The following is a 21,335-nucleotide window of genomic DNA, read 5'->3' on the forward strand; positions in this document are numbered from 1 at the left end:
GGTTTAGGCCCAAAATACATCAAAGACCTTCTAGTCCAGTATGAACCATCAAGACCACTCAGGTCATCTGGTGCAGGTCTGCTCTGTGTTCCAAAAGTCAGAACTAAACATGGAGAATCAGCATTCAGTTTCTATGCTCCGTATATCTGGAACAAACTACCAGAAAATATCAGGTCTGCTGAGAGTCTGAGCTTTTTTAAGTCAAGGTCAAAGACTCACCTGTTCACTGCTGCCTTTGACTAAAAGGCTTTTTACTTTTTAAATTGTATATTTTACTTTGAAACTCTGCACTGCAACTCTTATTTCAATATATGTGTTTTTATATTTTTGGGTTTTATCTGTTGTTTTCCCACTTGCTTTTTTTTTTTTTTTTTTTTAAATCACCTTTCACATGCTTCTTTTCTAATGTTTTAAATGTGTTTCCTTTCCCCCTGTTGTTGTATTTCAATGTTCTGTGTGAAGCACCTTGAATTGCCTTGTTGCTGAAATGTGCTATACAAATAAACTTACCTTGCCTTGCCGTACTATAAAGTGTCTCTACAAGCTATAATATTGCAATTTAAGCCATTTTTTTATGTCAAAATTTACTGTTTTTCAACATACTACACTATGCGGTTTTTAGCCATTTTTTTTGACATGTCAAAAAGAGGGTTTTTTTGCGTAGTTTGATTGAGTACTATGATTTTTTTTTTTTTTCACTTTTTATTAGTTTTTCCCCATTTTTTTGTTGGAACACTATACTATATTTTTAATGAATGGCATACAAATAATGAATGGCATAATTCTGTGGACATTTTTTATGACATACTGCTATGAGTTATAACAAATATTTAAAAAAAAGTCTAGTCTAGTATGTCACAACTCAATTTTACATGCGTTACTGTGCATATGTGCAATGGGATTTTGAGCTATGTAGTATAGCATGCCATCATACATTACATGCTGGAGCACTTTGCATTAAAATAAAACAATGGTTTTATGGGTGTCAATAAGTCTGTTAGAATTTGTTTCTTATCTACATTTGTTGACATGTTTACTGTATCACATTTGTGTGTCCTACATAAATTTCAAATCAGCCCTCTGCTCTCTTGTTTACTCTCCCTCTGTGGTTCTGTGTGTGTGTGTGTGTGTGTGTGTGTGTGTGTGTGTGTGTGTGTGTGTCTGTGTGTTTAAAGGGGGGGCATACCTCCATGGAACAGCACAGGACTGCATCTTCCTTGACATCTGTGGACTCCAACAGCTAAAAGGAACAAGAACAGACACTGTGTGACACACTTTTTGGACACTGCAAAGCAAAGAGCTGCAGAAAAAGTGAGAGCACAAACCCTTTCTAAAGCACAGCAGATATAGAAATATATGCATATTTGGATGTAGGCCACACGGCGAGATTAAGGAAACGCAAGTGTTTGCGTACATTTATCAGTTCACAAAAGAAGAAAAAAAAAGAAAAAGCCCTAATCCCAATTGTAAATATTTTCTACATTAACATTTTAAATCTTGGAAGACAACACACTAGGCTTTCATCCTGGCAAGCTAGCAAACCATCAGACATCAAGGCTGGCTTTATGCACACTGTATATCTGCATACACACACAGTGCAGCCAAAAACAAACCGTGGAGCTGGTAAACATGCTAGCTGGCTTTCCACCCCCAAAGCTGGCCCCATGCACAGATGGGCATACAACTGGCACACTGAAACAATGCAGGAGGCGAAGGCGACAAAGGGGAGGTAAAATGACAGAGAGCCCCCCACGCTAAACTGTGAACATCTACAATCACATCACAGCAGACAGGAATTTGGTTAAATACTCCTTGTCTTACTCCTCGCAGGTTTGTTTCCAAAATGCTGCTTCGATTAACCTGAAGGAGGGAAAGGAAGTGGCAGGGAGGAGGGAGGGAGAGATTCTTTTGCTGAAGTAATGTCTAATTAAACCAGTAAAGTGCAGACCTGCTGCACAAAGAGCAAAATATGGTATAAATGCAGAGTACTCTCACTGTTCATATAGCATGGTTTTTGGCGGTAACAGGCTGACTGTTTAAATAAATGTTTTTAAAAAAGAAAAAAAAAAAAAAAATTATTTTATTTGGATTCCCTGCTGTCCTAAAAATGTGCCGTGACCCAAAAACTGAGGTACAAACAAAGTTAATTTTGACCACCATTACACCCCGAGTTCAAACTGACAGGATCAAACTTGTGTTTTGTTTTTCAGATAGCGTGATGCAGAGGTGCCCTGGCCAACTGATGGAGCCAACCTAAAGTATGCCAGCAAGCCAAATAACTCAGCCACAGTCTGACCACGTTGTGTTGTCCTTGACCTCCATTCACAGACAAACTAAAGTATGCTTTTACACTGGCTTTAGAAAAGAGCTTAAAGAAAAACACTAGTGAAAATTCTTTTCCGAATCTTTGTAACTGCAAAAAAAAAATCATCTGATGCTAGGATCCACACTCAGTCTGGCCTGTTATTTCCTCACTGTAAGCTTAATGGTATTCCACCTATCATTCAGGCCCAGCAGACGTCAGCTCCTCAGTATGCTTAGACGGGTGTGGTGACAGTGTGGCTGTTTGATGTGGGAACTAAAGTCTCGGCGTTCCCAGAGTAGGAAAGCTATGTGACAGGCAGGATTAGCTCATAATGAGTTCTCTGGGGAGCCCAGGGTGAAGTTTTTGCTCAATACGTTTAAAACGGTCTAATCTATACACATCTATAATCAGTTCTCCTATCCACTCGCATAGATTTTTTTTTTTTAGCTATGTCTGTTCTCCAGTGTGATAGCGCTCCTCTGTCACTCCGATGCCGTAACAAACAATCAATCGCTCAGTATTACCTGTGTTTTTTTAAGTAGAAGAGAAGCAGCTGCAGAAAAAAAAACACTTTCTGAGGGACTATACTTTACACATGCACACACACACGCGCGCACACACACACACACACATCTTTTTGCTGAAGCTGGAAACAGCCAGGTCTCTGCTTAGTTACATCATCAAGAATCAAAGCTCTCCTGCACAGGGAAACCTTGGGATTCTGTGTGATTTCCAGTTACAGTATTTTTGTTTAAAAGACTAGGAACATAAAAAGAAGAAAAAGTAGGACAGCCATGATCGTCTTGCAGCGCTGAATGAAAGAGATGCATCCAGCATGACAGCAACACCTTGAATGACTCAGTGAAGTTGACTAGAAAAACATCCTTATTTATTCAAATATTCTGCTTTGTATATTTTGAAACCTGTCATCATACCGCTGGCTAAGAAAAAGGAAATGATGAACGAGCGCTATCAGACAACCATGTTTTTTCAGGGTAATAATGACACAGAGAAAGCTTTAAGTTTAAATTATAACTACTTTAACTTTGACTGAGTTTTCAATAGTTGCATGGTAACAACAGGTGTAGTGTCAGGACCAGAACTTCCCTTGGTTACACTTAATAATACTGCTCTACTTCTGTACTTCATTTACTGCTTAACAAAAAGGCCTACAAAGAAGAAGTTAGTTACAGTCACTCGAAGCCCAAAATATTCAATCTTTTTTCATTAATGTACCCCCTGACCAGCACAAAACATTTTTGGTACAACACAGCGGTGTGCCATCAGTGTCTGATTTGTTAAACAACATTGTAACTGAAAAACACTTTCAAATTTGGGGGTTGCAACTCCTGGACATAACTCCCATTAACACGTTGTTTTCAGCCATTTTTTCAACATGCTATATTATGACGTGTTTGGCCTTTTTTCAACATTTTATTCAATGAAGTGTCTGCATATTGACGGTATGTGTTTTGCCTTCTTTGTCACTTGTCTCTCCGTATTTTCCGCAGCATTGCTGCTACGCTTCAACCGCAACTCTATTGTTTGTGTCCTGATGGCGGCAAGTGATTGATTGACAGGTGATGGCATTTGAATATTGAATTGAATATTGAGAATACACATCAGTTTATGAACTTATATTTTTACTGAACTTTTTATAATATAATTATTTTCTTTTAGGAGTTATGGCTGCTATTTTTTAAAACACATTTTATTTTAAATTCACGTACCCCCTGGAGTACCTCCACATACCCCCATTTGAGAAACAGTGGTCTACTGTACTGTACGGAGTTGATTGTCAGAGAGGGCCTGTGCTGACTTTCAAAGAAGGATACCAAGGCACAATATAAATAGATCCTGAGGTCACCACCAGACACAGTGTATGTGCATGCTTCCTGCAGTGTGCAACTGCAAACCAATACCCCGATGAAGACGTCTGCAGGTCATTTGCTTCTGTAAAAGATGGTTTTATATTTTAATTCGAGATCTCTGCTGCCTGCCCTCTGATTTTGTTAAGACTATTTGGCCATGCCCGACTCCTTTTCCTTAATAAAGAAATGTGTGATAGATCATTTTTTAAAGGTACTGTACTATCATAAGAATCTGCTTCTTTTCTTCTTAGCTGTGTATCTAGATGTGGGCTGCATTTTACTTTCTTTACTTTCATATAATGTTCTGGGCAAAATTAGTTTCAAATTTGCCAGTGTAGGTGTGGTTACACTTTAATCGACATGTTTGGCTCAATGGCTGTTCTAAATTTACTCACCACAAAGTTTCTTAACAACCTATGTAACCACAGAAGCTTGCTGAAGCAGCAGCTGGCCCAACAACAAGCACAAGAAATGAAAACTTTTGCTTCACAAATATAAAGTGAGCCTAAAAAATGTAAGGGCTGTCGAGAATACCATTTTTTGGGCTCCAGATGTAATATTACTTACTTTAAATTGCAAAGAGATGAAAATCAATATATTACCAAAACAGGAAACACCAAGATTTAATTAATTTATAAAGTTTATAAATTAATTAAATCTTTTATAATATTTATTTATCATTTCTTTTTTGTAATTAAAAAAAATTAAAGTCTAAAAATTGAAAACTGAACACCTAACCAACGAATGAATTATCAAATATTTGGGTCCAGCCCTAAAACATTCAATAAAGGTGTTTTTCGCTAACTAAAAAAATAAAAATCATTAACGTAGTGTTTAATATTTGTGGCAAGTGAGCAAGTTCTAATTTATTTTAAGGTGTGCTTCAATGTACATTTACAGTAGTTGAGGATTATCTATCTTAATACATCTATGTGCATTTTGGCATTAAAAACACTTCTGGCTTGTGAGAGTCATCAATGGATGAGATCACAGCTCACCGGCATGCTCTGTCTGCACGTACAGCTGTCATGTAAACTCAAACACACTTCCTAACACACCTCAGTTGTTACCTGATCCTGTTCTGCAGGCTACGACTACAGAGGGCAGCCGCTGCAAAATGCACTGCCCCACACACACACACACACACACACACACACACACACACACACACACACACACACACACACACACACACACACACACACACACACAAGGACGAGTGCACGTTATGGCACGTAGCGTTGAAATCCAACGGTTACATGTTACGACAGGCTAGACAAAACAGCAGACGGATAAAATCAGGAACAATGGCTCTAGGAAATGGAGATTGTCGAACAAGCTCATGACTGCTAACCACAAACACACACACACACACACACACACACACACACACACACAAACACACAGACACCCAGACACACACATTCACAAGTATTATTCTACAAATATTTTGACATTGTTCCCAGGTGTGACCTCAGGCATCATTAGGCCAGACATGACACTGCTGTTGCTGGAATATCGAGGCGTGTTGCACCGTACATCCACACCCTCGGTCATGCAGATCCTTCTAACAAGCTGAGATAATGCCCTGGGCATACACTCAGACAGGGTGTGGATGGCATTAATTGTGTGTTGATTGTTGTGTTTGTTAGCGGGGGTGTGTGTCGGGTGCCAGACTGGCAGAGGTGTGTGTGGATGGGGCAGTAAATCTACCCAGCATATTCCTCAAACCTGCCATTATTCTTCTCTACTTCTCAAACTACACATTAAAAATGATTTTCACTTGCAGATTCTGTCATCTCTGCGCTCCATTCTCTTCCACCTGTCGCGCCATCAGTAAACTTCCTCTGCAGTAACTGTCAACCTGACCACAGTCTTCTCTGCTTCCTCTCACTTCTTCTTCTCTCTCTTTCTCCAAACCCCTCCTCCCTCGCTCGCTTCCCCTTTCAATATTCCATCTGTCACTAACCACTTCTGCATCGCGGCGTGTCTGCTGTGGCTACCCTATGTAGTTTCCATGGTGACCAAGTGAGTGTGCGCAAGACAGCACGACCAGCTAATGAGAAATGAACCTGGGGTCACGTTTTTTCCTGGAACTGATGGTGTCCTGACTGTTTACACCACCAACCAAACCCTGCTGTGGTGTCTCCAGTCTAGACTAGGTCTGGCCGAAAACAGGAAACTCGGCTTGGCGTACGAATCGATCTGAACGAACAGGACACACACGCAGCTGGACGCTTTCCTATAATGGATTAATTGTGTATTGACATACTTATTGTTAAAACAGAAGGTGTAGATGTGGACACAGACCTCTCGTAGGCAGGTGTAGATGGGACACACAAGCACCCGGAAAGGCTCCGCCGAGCTGCTCCTCATGGTACCAAACACCTCGCACAAGAACGTGATGAAACCTAACCACCTCTCCACATCTGACTGCTGGAGCTCATCTCGACGGGAGAAGTCTTTCTGTGGGGAGGAAAGAAAAACACATTAAGTTTGTGAAATACACCGACACACTATCCAGCTTTTGTAAATGTGCAGTACAAGTTCTAAGTAGGTGGCAGGGTGGTAGGCGGATATTTTTTGAAGTGTTTCATAAATTCATCAGCAGTGGTGGTAATCACCATTAACATCTTTGCTATCTCCCTGATGGCAGTTTTTGTAGGTGGCACACGTATTAACCTCTAAGCTTGAAGTGCTTAAAGCCAAAAAGCAGTTGAAAAACACATTAAACAAATTCATGAGTTTCTTTTATCTGCCAGAAGTAGAGGAGAATATGTTAATCTAGTTTGAAAGTGAAGGGTACTGAACTGTGTCAGCGCTGTAAAAGTGTTGGGGTTAATATGGGTTAATGCGTAATGCGCACTTGTAAAGATGTTATACATCAGGTTAAACTGAAACTTTATTAACAGCCAGAGCGACTCACTCTGCGTTCTGTGAGTGTCCTGTGCCTGTTATTGAAGTGCACTAGAAACATGAGCGGCTTCTATTCTCACAGACTCGTACAACTGCGCTGAAGGCCTGCTTGTATGCACACATACACCAAATGTGTGGCCTTGAATGGATAAAAAAAACTCTCACTCACACAGTCAAAAACAAACATACCACACACTAAAAAACAACCATACACACCTCTAACACAGCTCCAAGGACATTGCCGCAATATTTGACACTTGCACAACAAACCAGGAAAACGGCAGGATGCACACGTATCGCAAAGCAGGTGAAAAAAGATGACTGAAGCGTAAGCAACAAAAAAGACGAGCTTTTTTGGAAAAAGTAGATGACAAGGAAGGTGCCAATAGCATTAGCCAACAAAAGGGCACATGCTCTTGCCGCAGCTGAAAATAAATAGCATCTTTCAAGGTAACAGTATGATTATGTTTAATGACAGCAAGAAAGAAACGGCGATGCCTCTCTTTTTACACGCATAGCGGTCACAGTCTAATTGCCCCCATATTGAGATCCAGGGGTCTACAGGCAACATCATTAACGACGGCCTTCAGGAGCCCACTTATGACATTTAAAATGTTTTTAAGCAAAAAGCCAAAATGTCAAAGATGAGGAGGGGGTCCATGCTGGCTTAGAAGTGGGAATTAAAGTGGGAAATAAAAGAAGAGCTGTGAAAAAGTGGGAATTAATAAAAAGCCGAGAGAAGGGGGTAAAAGGATTGAGGTGGGATTCCCTGCTGCTGGGTCGGGGATACAAAGCTCAACATCTAAAGTGATGTGTTTCCATGGAAAACCAGAAGGGAGGAGAAAACAGTGTAGGAGTGTAGTCGAAAAGAGCATCTGCAGGAGAAGGAAGCAGGAGTAGGAGTGAAGGGAGGGAAAAGAAGGCAGCAGGTGGGTTAACATTTAGACCGTGAGAGTCGTCTAAAGACAGCATGTACAGCATGTCTTGTTTGCCTACTTCCAGACTGTCTGCCGCTCTGGCGAGGTTCGTCTGACTCTTGGGATGGGGTGAAAGGGAGGAGCATGTTTAGAGAGAGAAAGAGAGGAAGTGTGCAGGGAGAAGTGGCGAGCCACTGGCCCGTGTTGTTCTGGGTGATGGGAGGCGATAAGATGGGGGAGCGCGGTAATCGAGAGCTCATGAGGGACGAGCAGAGAGAGAGGGAGAGAAGCAGTGAAATATATAACGGCTGAGAGAATGTTTTCATCATGAGTGCAAGACTGGAACTGCGCAGTTAAGTGAAGGGACGGAGGGTGAGGAGGGGGGAGACAGGTCTCTCTCCCCCGGGTGTTTACATTAGCTACTTTGCCCACTGACATTTAGAACGTCACACACACAGCTGACTTCCACCTGAAAGTGCTTTATAAAAGCAAGGCTGAAGTAAACACTACAACTGTAGGGAGGATTAAAACATACTGTATAAAAAATACTGGTTTGCCCCCCCCCCCAAAAAAAAATAACCTTGTCTTTTATTATTCCACCATGATTGACAGCCATCCCCTACTTCCCAGGTGGTAACATCACCATGGCTACCTTGATTTTTTTTTTTGTAGTCTATGGTTATTGTAAATCAACTGCAGAATAGCAGAAGTCCTGCAAAAGATATCATCAAGCTGCAATGGAGCTTTGAATTCTAACATTTTGGGGAGGAAAGTATGCATCATAATGTGACATTCATTAAAATATCTTAGTGCATTAAAGTATTTACAGAAGACGTCACATATGCTCTGCTTTAAAACTGAAGTTAACGAGATCCACTGAGATTAAAAACAGTGGCGCTGCACAGACGGGAGTAGAGACACTCCTATCAGTGTTCATTTCATAAGCACGGTGGAGCTGCTCTGTCAGGTCATTATCAAGACAGCAGCTTATTGCACAATCAGTAACCAGTCTCCTACAGACACAGACAGTGGTGGAAGAGCTACTCTGATCCTTTAGTTCAAAGTAGAAAGGTAGGACTTGTTGCAGGACTGCTGTATTAGTTCTAGTTACGTTTCCCAGATACATTTTGGGCTTTGCTGTGCTTACTTACTGGCAAATAAACTAATATCATGGCTCTAATATTTATCTTACAGCTGTATCTTTTTAAAACTGCATCTTTGTGAGAGGCAACGACTATTACTGGAAAAAAAATCTGCTAACTAAATGAAGCTAATTAGTAGTTATAGTTCTAATAGTTAAGGGTGTTTATTGAGAAAAAAAAACAGTAAGTAAGACTGGTCCATGAAATGATGGAGTTTGTTCTACTGAAGTCGAGGAGGAAAGCTTGAGGCAGCACATGCCAGCACTCTCACCTGCAGCATGTTGAGGAGCAGTGATCTGAACTTGGTTCCCTCCACCATAAACAGCGCCATTTTGTCACAGAGCTTGGCAGCCGTGGCGGCGAAGCTCCTGTCCGACACCGCCTTGGAATAGATGGTGCTAACCACCTGAGCCAGGGTTTCCTCAGAGCGCGCCGAACACTGCGCCTCCTCCATGAAGGAGGCCAGCTGCTGCTCCACCCCGCTGCTGTTGCTCCTCATGCTGTTGAGGAGGTCCACCAGCCGGTCCATGCTCTGAAAGCCGGTGCCTGACGCCTCCACGCGTGCCTCTTCCTGGATACATGGAAGAGGACATGAGTAGGTGGCAATAAAATGTTCAATTTCAGCAAACTGCAGGTTTAACCACAACTGAGGAGGTGATTTCTTTTTTTACGCTGAATTTTTATGTCCTACAGAGAAGTCGCTCTAGCTAGAAAATCATGGATGTGAATTCTTGTTACCAGTCAAATGTGCTGATGACATCATTTTCCACATCTTCTCTGGTTAAGTCTTCATTTCATTTATGAACTACATATTTAACACTATTTACTGATTAGATAAAGTGTGTATTGTTTCTTGGGATGTGCATCACAAGTTTCGCCATAATACAGATTCTTTGGGCAATGATATATTTGCTGACATCAAATGTCTCCTTTGATACAGTTGAATTTAATTCAGGGGCCTGTCATTACGGAACGACATCTTTAAATATTTTTGTTGTCTTTTTCTTGGTAGTTTACCATTATCTGCTTGGAGCTTAGCTGCTAGGACTGTTTGAATGTTTAGGAACGAGGTGTGCTTTGATAGAAATAGTGAGAGACATGCTTTGGGAATTTCAAAATAAAGGCACATCTTAAAGATGACAATATGTTTTCACTTTGAAACGATGATATTGGATTGTTGATTACTATAATAATATATTGATCCCGATAAATTTATCATTAGACTCCTACTTGTTTCTTTTATGTAAATATATATATATATATATATATAGAGAGAGAGAGAGAGAGAGAGAGAGATTGATAGATAGGCTGACTCTTCTATAAGGAGACGATGGATATTTTTCAAAGTAAAATTGTAATTTCTGTTTTCAAAAATTGATTTAGCTTCTCCATAGCCTTTCCACGTATACCCTCGCAACTGCTGAGGAACCTACTGGAGTAAAAGTACCTCAAGTTGGAAATCACTGTGCTGACGTATGTGTCCGCGTGGCTTTCACTTTTCTTTCATGTCAGTGACACGTCATAATCATGAAAAACCAAATCAGTATTTTATGACACAAAACTAATGTGTTCTACTATTAAGAAAGCACATCTTGCAACATACTGACCAAATAAACATGAACGTGGTGTTAAATGCATTAAGAAAGTTGACTAGAAAGCCCTCTGTTAACTGTAAACTATGGGGGGAAAAAATGCTGCTTCAATAAGTTGCTAAATAAATCAGTTCACCCTAATCAAGCAGAAGCCTTCTCTGAGACAGGATTCATTGATTCACTGGCGTCACTGTTTATTAATTCCTGCCTTGCTGCCTGCTGGGGAGTTCCATACTGTCAAATCAAACCACCCCTGGTGGTAATGAGTTAGAGAAGGAAGTGGAAGCTGAGAGCAGCAACACAGTTGGCTGACTCGCCAGTTTAGTGGAAAAACATCAAAAACGGTTAATTTAATGCCGCTTTAGTTTCTTCACCTCCTTAGTGAGAACATGTACTCCCCTCCCTGGCAGGCTGGGTGTGCCAATCTGAATGCTAAATAACTGAGTACAGTTGATGAATGACTAAAGAAAGGCAGTATAAGAAAACTGTCTCTATAATAATGACAGTGCATGTGTGTGCTTGAACGTAATGATGGTAGCGTGTGTGTACACATACACATTAGTCCTGATTTCCTTAATTCTAACTGACAGAGACTAAGCAGCTTTTCGGTACCTTGTCCTTTAGTCTCCTCCTCAGCCGCTCCTTTGACGACTGCAGCAAGCTGATTTTGGGCTGCTCCGACCGGCCCTCGCTTGCCTTTCCACTTCCTGGTGGGTTAGGAGATTCCTTCCCTGCTGTCAGATGTGGGAGAGCATTTGAAGTGGGTGTTGAGTCAGATCTGGGTGATTCATTGAAACTCTTGCTGCCGCAGTCTTGAGATGGTCTGATCTGCTCATCACCTGGTTTTACATTCTCAGTCTCTTTGTCTTTGGTTGTTCTCGGGGAAACTCCTTTGTCACCTGTAGCGTTTGTCTGTCCATGCCCCTGACCTTTCTGATTGTGGTGCCAACGCCGGTTCTGGCTGTATCCGTGGTGCGGGGGTCCTCCTTGGCGCTGCCCATGTCCTCCTTGATACTGGCGAGGCGGCCGACCAGCGCTAGTGTTTCTGTTATCGCCCAGTTCTGTGAAATTCTGCTGCTGCTGGTTTGGAGACTGCTGCTGGGTTTGATCCCTCTGGTGCTGCGGTGACTGTTGTTGTATCAGCTGAGGTTGGTTCTTCACTCCTCCGCCTCCTCCTCCTCCTCCTCCCTGAGGCCGCTGCTGTCTCCTGGAATGAGAGCAGGTTTCAGTTAGCTTTATGGTGATGTAGCAGCAGCTGGCTTGTCCCTTTAACTGCTTTGCTACACTCTGATCATCCCTCCATGTCACACCAGCACCATGGTCATCCACAGCCTCCTCTCTGCCCCTCTTTCCATCCTCAAAACTCATCCTTAATGTAGTAAAAACAAAAGGTTCAATTTTCTGTTTTATCTTCAACTTCTCTACCTACTCACTAACAAATGCTCTTCTGTAAATATTATAACAATCCACAGACGCAAACAGTAACCTACACTCTACTAACACAATCTTTGAGCAGCTAAAAATTCAAAAGCCCAATGACTGCTTACATGTGGCTGCACGATGTGTCTGTGTTTTCCTGTCCTGCATAGCTCTGTCCTTTTGCCGTACTGGCTCTGGGCTTGACAAGCCGCTGACATATGGTCCAGGGGATTAGTCACCCTGGCACCCAGGAGGCAACCTATTATCTGCCTCGGCCTGTGAACTAGCATAAACTCGACTAGCACACCTTTGCACAGATACACTCAAATCTGTAATAGCTTTTTTTACACTGTGAAATCGGTCAGCCCGTGTGTAAACATCTGATGTGATCTGCAAATTAAGGAAATCAAGGCCTGTTTCACAATAACTAAATATGATAGCAGGAGAAGTGTGTTTGCATCTTTTGACCATAGGGATGTACGGTATATAATAATAAATCAGTGATAGATTGATTGAAGGCAGATAGTTGCCAAATCTGATAGAAACCATCCCCTATATTTGAATAACCTGCTGGTTCGTTGATTTGTCCTGCACAAATATATTTGATTAAAACAAACAAAAAAATAACACCTCACCCCAAATCAAAAGCACATATTCATTCTCTTACCTGTATTGCTATTTATTGATCTAGATTGTTTCGGCATGATTGTCAAGTGGTTGTTTTCTTTTTTTGTTTTTTTTTTTTTTAGCTCAACAGCAATGCTCTCTTTAATGAGGATAATCCACAGACCTTGTTGTTAGCAGTTAATGTTGGATTATTGCTTCTTTTTTTTTTGTAAAGAACTAAACTCACTTGCCATGTGTATCACCACGCAAAGAGAAGATTCAGGAGAGGCGGATATCTCTCCCCCGGATATCTTCATCACTCCAAAACTCACACTATAACAATATAGACTGATAATTAGCACAACAGGTAAGAGTAAAAATATGATTTTTTTATTTTGGGCTGGACTATCCTTTTAAAGAAACTTTGCGGGGCTGAAACTCACAGCATTAATGCCTACATGAAGTGGTAGGGCATGTTGGCAGACAGATGAGTGGTTCTGATACTAAATAAGCCATGAAAGAATTACATAACCAATCAAAACCTGGAAAATAAAATCCAATTTTTATGTTTGAAACTGATGGCCCACTACAATACTTCTGTATGAATTCAACTGTAATACATATACATGTTTTGTGTGTGTGAATCTGTTTCGGTCTGCCCAAAGAAATTTCAATAATCAGGGCTCAACAGTCACAGGCCACACGTACTGTGTGTCACAGTGAGATAAATGAAAAAAAAAATGCAAAAAGTTAATAACAATTGTGTAGTATATCATATTAGTATATCATATATATCATATTAGCATACCATATAGCATGAATAATTATCACATTACATGTGTTACTGGACAGCTACACACACTTCTGAGTCCTGAAAACTACTAAAGTTTCTTCTGCTTTCATGTGGACTCGGGGCAAGGACATTAGAAAAGTAAAACAAATGCACCAGGGCTCTTTGCCGTCAATCTTATCTCCCTCTTCAAAAACTATGGACGAGGTGTCTTTAATAGAGATGGTACAAAAAAATAAAACATGAAAGCAACATCGGTGACATCCATCGGGCTGTGTAAGCCTTGCGGAGGCTGGGTTGACACGCAAAGAAAGGCGGCTTTCCTAAACATTGTCAGGGTTCATCAGTGCCAAGACTGCAAAGTGGGTTTTCATAATTCTTCACAAAACATTTCCCTTGCACTTTTTAATTTAGCAAACCTTCAACAGCTTGATTTTTAGACTCAAACATGAAATATGAATAAACATGCAAGACATTTTTGAGACTGCATTACAAAAGCACAGAATCTATTCTGCCTTTTGAATGAGAACTGTGTTTCACTATCCCACTCAAAAGTTAAGTTTGTAGCCTTTGTGAAAATCCCAAATAATTTAATGTAAGAAAAACCTTGGAAATGTTCTTTGAGTTTAAAAGATGTCTGACACATCCCTAGGTGCAGGTCACACATCTAAGCAGAAGGAGCACTGATACAAATAAAAACTAATATTTAAAAAGTGGTAACAAAAGAAAAGCTCTTCTCTCCAAGCATTTCAGCTATTGAGTTTGAGGGCTGATGACAAGAACAAATCAACCAGCAGTCTACACACTGCATTTGTACTGTATATATTATATGTAAATATTACAAACTGGCTGATCACAATAACATAAAAAACATCTCTGATTTATAACATAAATCACCAGCTACATTCATAAAAAATACTGAAAAACTGCAAAAAAAAAAAAAAAATGTGGACAAGGTCAACATATAGAAGAAAAGTTGAAATTGACATATTTTCAGAGATGTAGATATTATTAGATCAACACAAATGGATCTGCACCTTTTTTATAACCAAAAAAACAAATTAAGTAATTTTAGTTTATCCAGCAAAAACAATTGATGGTGCTTTTTTTTGTTGTTCATTATAGTAAATTCAGGGTTTGGACTGTTGGTCAGACAAAGCAAGATATTTGAGGTTCATGTCAGTTTTGTCTAAAAAAATTCAATGGGCAGTTTTTTACAACTTTTTGGAAATTATGGAAATCGATTATGAAAAATGTGTCTTTGCCATTGTCATAAAAAAGGTTGAACTCCAAGTAACCACTATAGCAGATTCTGTTGAAATTGATGCGATAAATACAACATTCACTACTGAAAATAAAACAAAAATACCCTTTTGGCTTTTGGACTGTTGTCTGTGTAAAAGAAAAAAACTGAGGATCTCAGAATAGGGCTTTGTGAAATTATAATTTTAATATGTTTTTCCCCATACTATTTTTACATTTCTTAAGCTAAGATTGCAAAATGGGGGGACAGATTTGTCTCAGCTTTAAACTGTGGAGGCAGTAATAGCTCCGAATCAATGTATGCGTGAAAGGGACGGCCAACAGGACTGGATGAGTGCGACATTTTAAAGATATGTTATATGTGCGTCCCAGTTGACAGATAAAGATCTTCTGATCCCCTGGACAGAGGGCAAAATCAGACACCATTAAACAAGAAAAGTAAATGACTGTTATCGTCATGTTATATTATTGTTATTGTACAGAAAGCACTGCTAGACGCATATATGTCACATTTGAAGGTGACACTGTTGTGTTACATATCACCACCTTCACGCCTCATTCGCCTCCAGACGTTTGGCATTCGGTCTAAAATCACACACTTGGGCCGCATATTAGGTTCTGTTCAAAAACGGGAACGTGGCGTGACGAAGGTGCTTCACTGCAGGCAAACAAAAGAATTAACTGATTAACTTTGACAATAATCAGCAGATAAATTGGTCATGAAAATACTTCTTAGTTGAAGCTCGAGTTGTTTTCCTTCAAATTGTCATCTGTCTGTATGTATGAATGTGTTTGTGTGTGTGAGGTGGCAGAAGCACAGATAAAGTGAATGTGTCTAAGTGTATTTATAGTCTTTTTTGTGTGTGGTTCATTTGGTTTATGTCTCGCCCGGCCCCTCTGCACCACTCTCTTGGGGAGGTTGGCAGACAGTTCATCTTCTGACTCTCCGCTACCTAACAGCTTGCCTCCAACTCTATTCATATATTCTAAGCATCATTCTTAGTTGTATGTTCAACAGCCTGAAAGAAAAATGGAGCTCTTTAAAATCACACAATGATCAGGAAACGCCCTCTTGACAGGCATCCTTCAATGCCTGTTTTTTCTTGTCTACAGCAAATTTTAATTGTGACAAAGCTGCTTATTAAGGTTTTAATTTTTCACCCAACTGCATAAACATTAAAAAAAGTATAACAGCTTAAAGTTGACTGACAGAAATCGTGAGATCTCATTTCATCTGACTGCAGAGGGTGAGATTGTATAATCTTCTGCAAGGCGGTAGACTTCTTAGAGTCTCATTCTCGAACACACACATTCACTCATCTGACGATTAATTTGATCTTTACACTCGCTGTTAGTTTAGGCTCAGCTCTAATAAGCTCTTCTCCTGATCTGCTGTTGATGCGGAGAGGTGAGAGCGAGACAGTAATAAAATGTTAATCACATTTAATGACTGGGAGCTCTGCAGTATCTTGAGTGTTGCTTGGATCGGCCATCCCGGAAGATGGGGCCACTGATGAAATTTCATCTCACAATTTCTTTTAAGTGAGAAACAGGTTGCCTCTAGGACAATCAACAATCTAATCACATAAGAAACTAGTATTTTTTATTTTTTTGGTGGAGGTGATGACTCCAGTAACATTAAGATCTAAATCAGATTTAAGTCAGTGTTTGATGTCGTTTGGCTGAATCAACAGTTTTATATCTCTCTCTTTTCATTCTTATTATTTTCAACTATTCAAGTATTAAAGACCTATAGACTTACAATGTTTTTCCTTATTTTCTTTCATATGTATGATATTACAATAAAGGATGTTCAAATAATGAGGTAAAATTATGTAAAAGTAATGTGCAAAAGGCTTCAGAACGTCCTAAATTCTGTGTTTCACTGTTTTTTGTACTTTGGAGAAAAGGTGACATCACATCATGACAAATGTTCTTCAGCTCCAGGCCACGGATATATTCAGAGACCTGGTTACAGCAATCACGGTGGGACCCTGTTCATTGCTAGTTGTTCAGTGGCGCATGACGCCAAAAGAGCTCTATTTCCATGGTATGAAATTACCCAGCTGATCGGTGCTGCTTCTGCATCATGGGGCCCATAGAGCCAGGACGCTGCAGACTTACACCAGCTGAGCCGTCTACTCCTGGTTTAGCGCTCTGCTAAATCTTGCAGCTCTTCTAAACTTTCAATATGTTATTGGACCAAATGGATTAACACCTGATGGTAAAATGAGTCATTTTGTGGGGGTTGAGATGCTCAAAAAAAGTTAGCGACTGATTTACAGATGTCTCTTTCCCCATTGTAAGTCTATGTGAAAATGTCGTTTTAGGCCCGATGGTATCACATGACCAACCAGGGAGATTTAACCATCGTTTGGCTGCTATGCAAACTGGATCCAAAGCCCAGTGCATTTCCTGGGGGCCTGCTCAAGGCACGCTACTGCAGGTGTTTACATTACATAACCTAAACTGCTAAATGGAGCTACATGCTAACGTCAGGGAGACATGTAAACTCGGTTGCCAGTGTTGTTAATTTCTCCCTGATTTCAGATCATATTCTTGCTGGACTTGTGGAGTTGTGTTTAGATGCTTTTATTGTTGGATTTTTCACAGTAGAAAGTGCTACTATACAGTTATTCCCTGGCTGCAATGGCAGGGAGCAGGTACATTGAAGCATGTAAACATGATCTAATAGAAACCTTGAATACAAGTATGAACCTGAAAATGAGCATAATGGGTCACCTTTAATGTAAAAAAAACAGCAGTCTTACCAATCATCAGCTGACCTTTGGATGCTGAGGCTTTGTCGGGCAGAATAAATCAAATCACCATGTCAAATGTCAGAAATGTGTTCAGGTCCCATTTCTGTGTCCGAGACCTGGCTCATGTTGTCACTAACCTGGCTGAGACTTGCCGCTTTCCCCCGGGGCCAGTGGGCAGACGTACGGTTAACTGGTCTCGGGTGAACTGATCAACCTTTCTACAAGCAGGAGAGGAGGATGCACCACAATGCAGGCAAGTGGAAGGATGGAGAGCGGAGAGTAAAGTGGCAAAACAATTTGTAGAAAACGGCGGGCAATTTTTGTAGACAGCGTAAAGGAGAAGACAGATTACAGGAGACAGAGAGAGAAGGGAGCAGGGAAGCAAAGATGGAAGCAAGGAAAAAAAACTACAGGTTGATATCTATGTAATTTAAACAACATGCATAGAACTACAGGAACTAAAAAAGTGAAATGAATTTGCAGATATGATCATTGGAGGAGGTAGGATGCTGACGATTGATCATGGCTGTTGCTGTGGATGTATGTGGATGGAGGACTCGTGCACCCATTGGAGCATTGGTTGACCCAGACTAGCAAATCAATTGGCCCGGGGGAAGAGAAGCCTGCAGGCCAGACAGTCAATAACACGGCCAGAGCTTCATGCGGACCACAACACAGCGCTTTAATGGACTGTGGGGAGACAAGTTTTGACTGCCTGACTGGACGTGTGCATTACTTTTTAACAGGTTTAAAGACTCAAAATCCCAGGAACACAGACTGAATGTGTGTGCAAACATGCATGCAGAAACTGGAGATTGCAGTCAATAACTTTGAGTCATCAGGGCCAGAAGCAGAAAAGCCGGTAGTTCATAGTGTGCAGAAAAAAAAGCACTGCGCACTTTTACTCCAGTGCATGAATGCACAACAACAGCTGACACTTAAGTGCTTCTTTGTTCAGCTTATCACTTCATAACAACAATGTGTGGAAACTGGATGCTCAACCAGGCAGGTAGGCGGTGGTGTTTTGTGATAAAAATCATCTTCCTTGAACTGTAAGTCAAATTTTCTTACAAGACAGACAGATTTAAGTGTAGATGTGTAAACACTCCATAATGACAAACATCTAAAAAGTGCAAAAAGGAAGGAAGAAGGAGCGTATTAGCTTCTTCTTTGCCCCTTTTCTGTTTTGGAGCAGAGAGCGGTAAGCAGCACATTCCAGTAAATCACAACTAATTTCAGCCCTGCTTGACGTGCATACTAAAGTAGAAACACATGCACAACCTCCCCTTTCTTTTCCTTCCTGCCGCAGCCAGCCTACACTTTTCCTTTACTCAATCTCACAGTCTCCCTCCGTTTCTCTCTCTGCTGCTTTATTCAATACAACCCTCACGCTCTGCACATGTAGTCAAATGATCAATATTTATCTCCATATTTCAACAGCAGTTCACTTTGTACTTTTTTCCTCTTTTCTTCTCCCAGCTGTGTTGACACATCACATATAATACGACAAAATAATAGCAAAATATAACATTATCTGTGTGGTTCTCATTAAAATGAATATTCATTGCCACGGGCTATTTGCTGTGTGTTCTGTCAGAACCTGAACTCCAGACTGTATCACCATAAGAGGATTAGCATGCTTGATAGACAAACACGTGCAGTTAATGTATTTGACGAGCAAACACGCTCAGCTTTATAAAGAACAGTATGTGGAGGCCAGTTTCTGTGTTAACTGGTATTTCTCTACTACAATAACCTGATTCCACACTTTTACACCAAATTCTATACTCTGCTTTATAGTAGGGTCGCCTGGCTTGTCGGGATGACCATTTCAATTTACATTTATAATTTTCCCAGGTGCTTGTAAATGTGTATAAAACACTCCCAGCTACCAATGATTATGGCATTCCACCTGTCTTTACTAACCTTTCCACATGTGAATAAAAACATTTCTTAAAGCCCAGATTGATGTTTCTAAAGCTAGTCTGGTAGGTGCTGCAGGATGCCTCTGGCTATAAAGAACATTATAAGGAGTAATTTATCCCAGAGGCATGCTCAATTCTCAGTCTTTATTTTAATATTTTTTTTCCTAAAGGTGTTTTTACTGTAGTTTTTTTTTTTTATTACTTGGAGTATTCATACTGTCATTGTTATGTTTCTACCATATGTTTTAAAGGTTCACTATGTGGGACATAAGGGGATATATTGACAAATATGGAATTATAATAAGCATGTTTTTTTTAGTTCATAATCATCTGATAATACAAATTTTGTTTGTGACCTTAGAATGAGCATTTTGATCTACATAGGGAGCAGGTCCTCGTCTACTGAGATTGCCACAGTAATCAGTAGCCCTGAACAGACAAACCAAATGCTGGTTCTAGACACGATCATTCCTGTTTTTGCATCAGCAACTGAGTTAGTAGCCTTTCCGCACCAAAAGCATGTGACAAAGACTTTTTTTAATGTGAAACTGCTTTACTCAGTTTTACTAGTTTAAGTCACCGAGTCCATTTGTTACATAGAGGAGGAGACCTCTGCGGATATTTTGGCTCCTGGTAAAAACCGTCTGGATCACAAATAAGGTGAGCACACATAAAGTTATCAGAGAAAAAAAGGCCAGCATACACAGTATGTGTTGGCTAAAGTGCCAAACAACACAGAAGAAACACTGACGTTTAACATGACACTGCCTTATTCAGTGGTTTTATCACTGTTTTGGAGAGGAAGAGACTTCTGTGGATAATTTGGCTCCAGGTAATAACCTTCTGGTAAATGAATACTGAAGGAATTTTAACCACAATCACACCTCAAAGTCTTCATAACCTCTTCCTCATCCCTGCTTTGATTTTTTTCGACCCCAACCTCTGCTTTCTCCATCTGTCGTTTACACGTGTCGAACTTGTACCATGCCAGAAATTTGAATGTCCAAAAGTTTAAGTTCACCAATGAGTTGAGCAATCTACAGAATAACTACTGTAAATTATAATACAGCCTTGTGATAAGAGTTGGTGATTTTTCAGTATTTATTAAGCATTGATCACCTTCTGTTCTGTGCTGCTTATTCTAAACCTGTTGCAGTATTTCCATGCACTGTTTGAGCATCCTAAGCGGCGTCTTGTTACATAATATTTCACATTTTTCCTTTTCACTCAATGATACAAAAAGGGTTGGGCTGGGGTTTCTGTGGCTGAGAAGTGGTATGCTTTCATGCAAGCCGTGCCTTTGTAAAACAGAGAGGTCCAAATCTTTGGTCAATGTGTAGCTGATCCTGTAAAAGTCACTGACTCTGACATAAGTGAGGCAACATTTCCACCACCCTGTTTGTGCATTTGGTGTTAGGTTAAAGTTTCAGTTCATACAATGAGATAAAAACAAAGAGCAGCCTCAGACTTTCAGGCCACACTCTTAAGTTCAGGTTCTGCCTAGTTTCTAAAGGTCATGACATCTCCACATGCACACAGATATGCATACAACAGACGAATACACACTCACACACTTGTATGTAAAACTCAAACACAAACTGTAAGCATTAAGATAGTGTGCTTGGAAGCCTACAAGAAAACAGGAAGGCGTCTTGTTAATATTTCCAGTTCACAAAACAAACCTAAGCAAACTGCTGTGGGGCCAAGTTTATATTTTTGTTCTTTTCTTTTTGCCAGGCCTGCACTGCGCCCATCACACATAAACACAATAGCTCTGGACAGAACCAATTACTCTCTGCGCTTAAAAACAAGGATGAAAGTGCCTTT

The 21,335-nt window shown here is 40.4% G+C and overlaps 1 protein-coding gene across 6 annotated transcripts in view; it reads right to left on the bottom strand.

Moving 5' to 3' along the window:
• Window positions 1-21,335, bottom strand: part of ctif (CBP80/20-dependent translation initiation factor) — a 61,653-nt gene that overhangs the window by 4,649 nt on the left and 35,669 nt on the right. For 4 of the 6 annotated variants that reach the window (XM_042508946.2, XM_042508948.2, XM_088070747.1 and 1 more), the window contains 5 exons: window positions 17,721-17,801; window positions 11,356-11,950; window positions 9,423-9,722; window positions 6,487-6,642; window positions 1,187-1,240 (listed from right to left, as the gene is read on the bottom strand). In XM_042508946.2, the coding sequence (XP_042364880.1) occupies window positions 1,187-1,240; window positions 6,487-6,642; window positions 9,423-9,722; window positions 11,356-11,950; window positions 17,721-17,801 (1,186 nt within the window). The remainder of the gene's footprint in view (window positions 1-1,186; window positions 1,241-6,486; window positions 6,643-9,422; window positions 9,723-11,355; window positions 11,951-17,720; window positions 17,802-21,335) is intronic. The other 2 variants (XM_042508951.2, XM_042508949.2) reach the window with 2 other exon arrangements.

This window comes from Plectropomus leopardus, chromosome 20, assembly GCF_026936395.1.
Source record: "Plectropomus leopardus strain MGB_pleo_1.0 chromosome 20, ASM2693639v1, whole genome shotgun sequence".
Lineage (NCBI taxonomy): Eukaryota > Metazoa > Chordata > Actinopteri > Perciformes > Serranidae > Plectropomus > Plectropomus leopardus.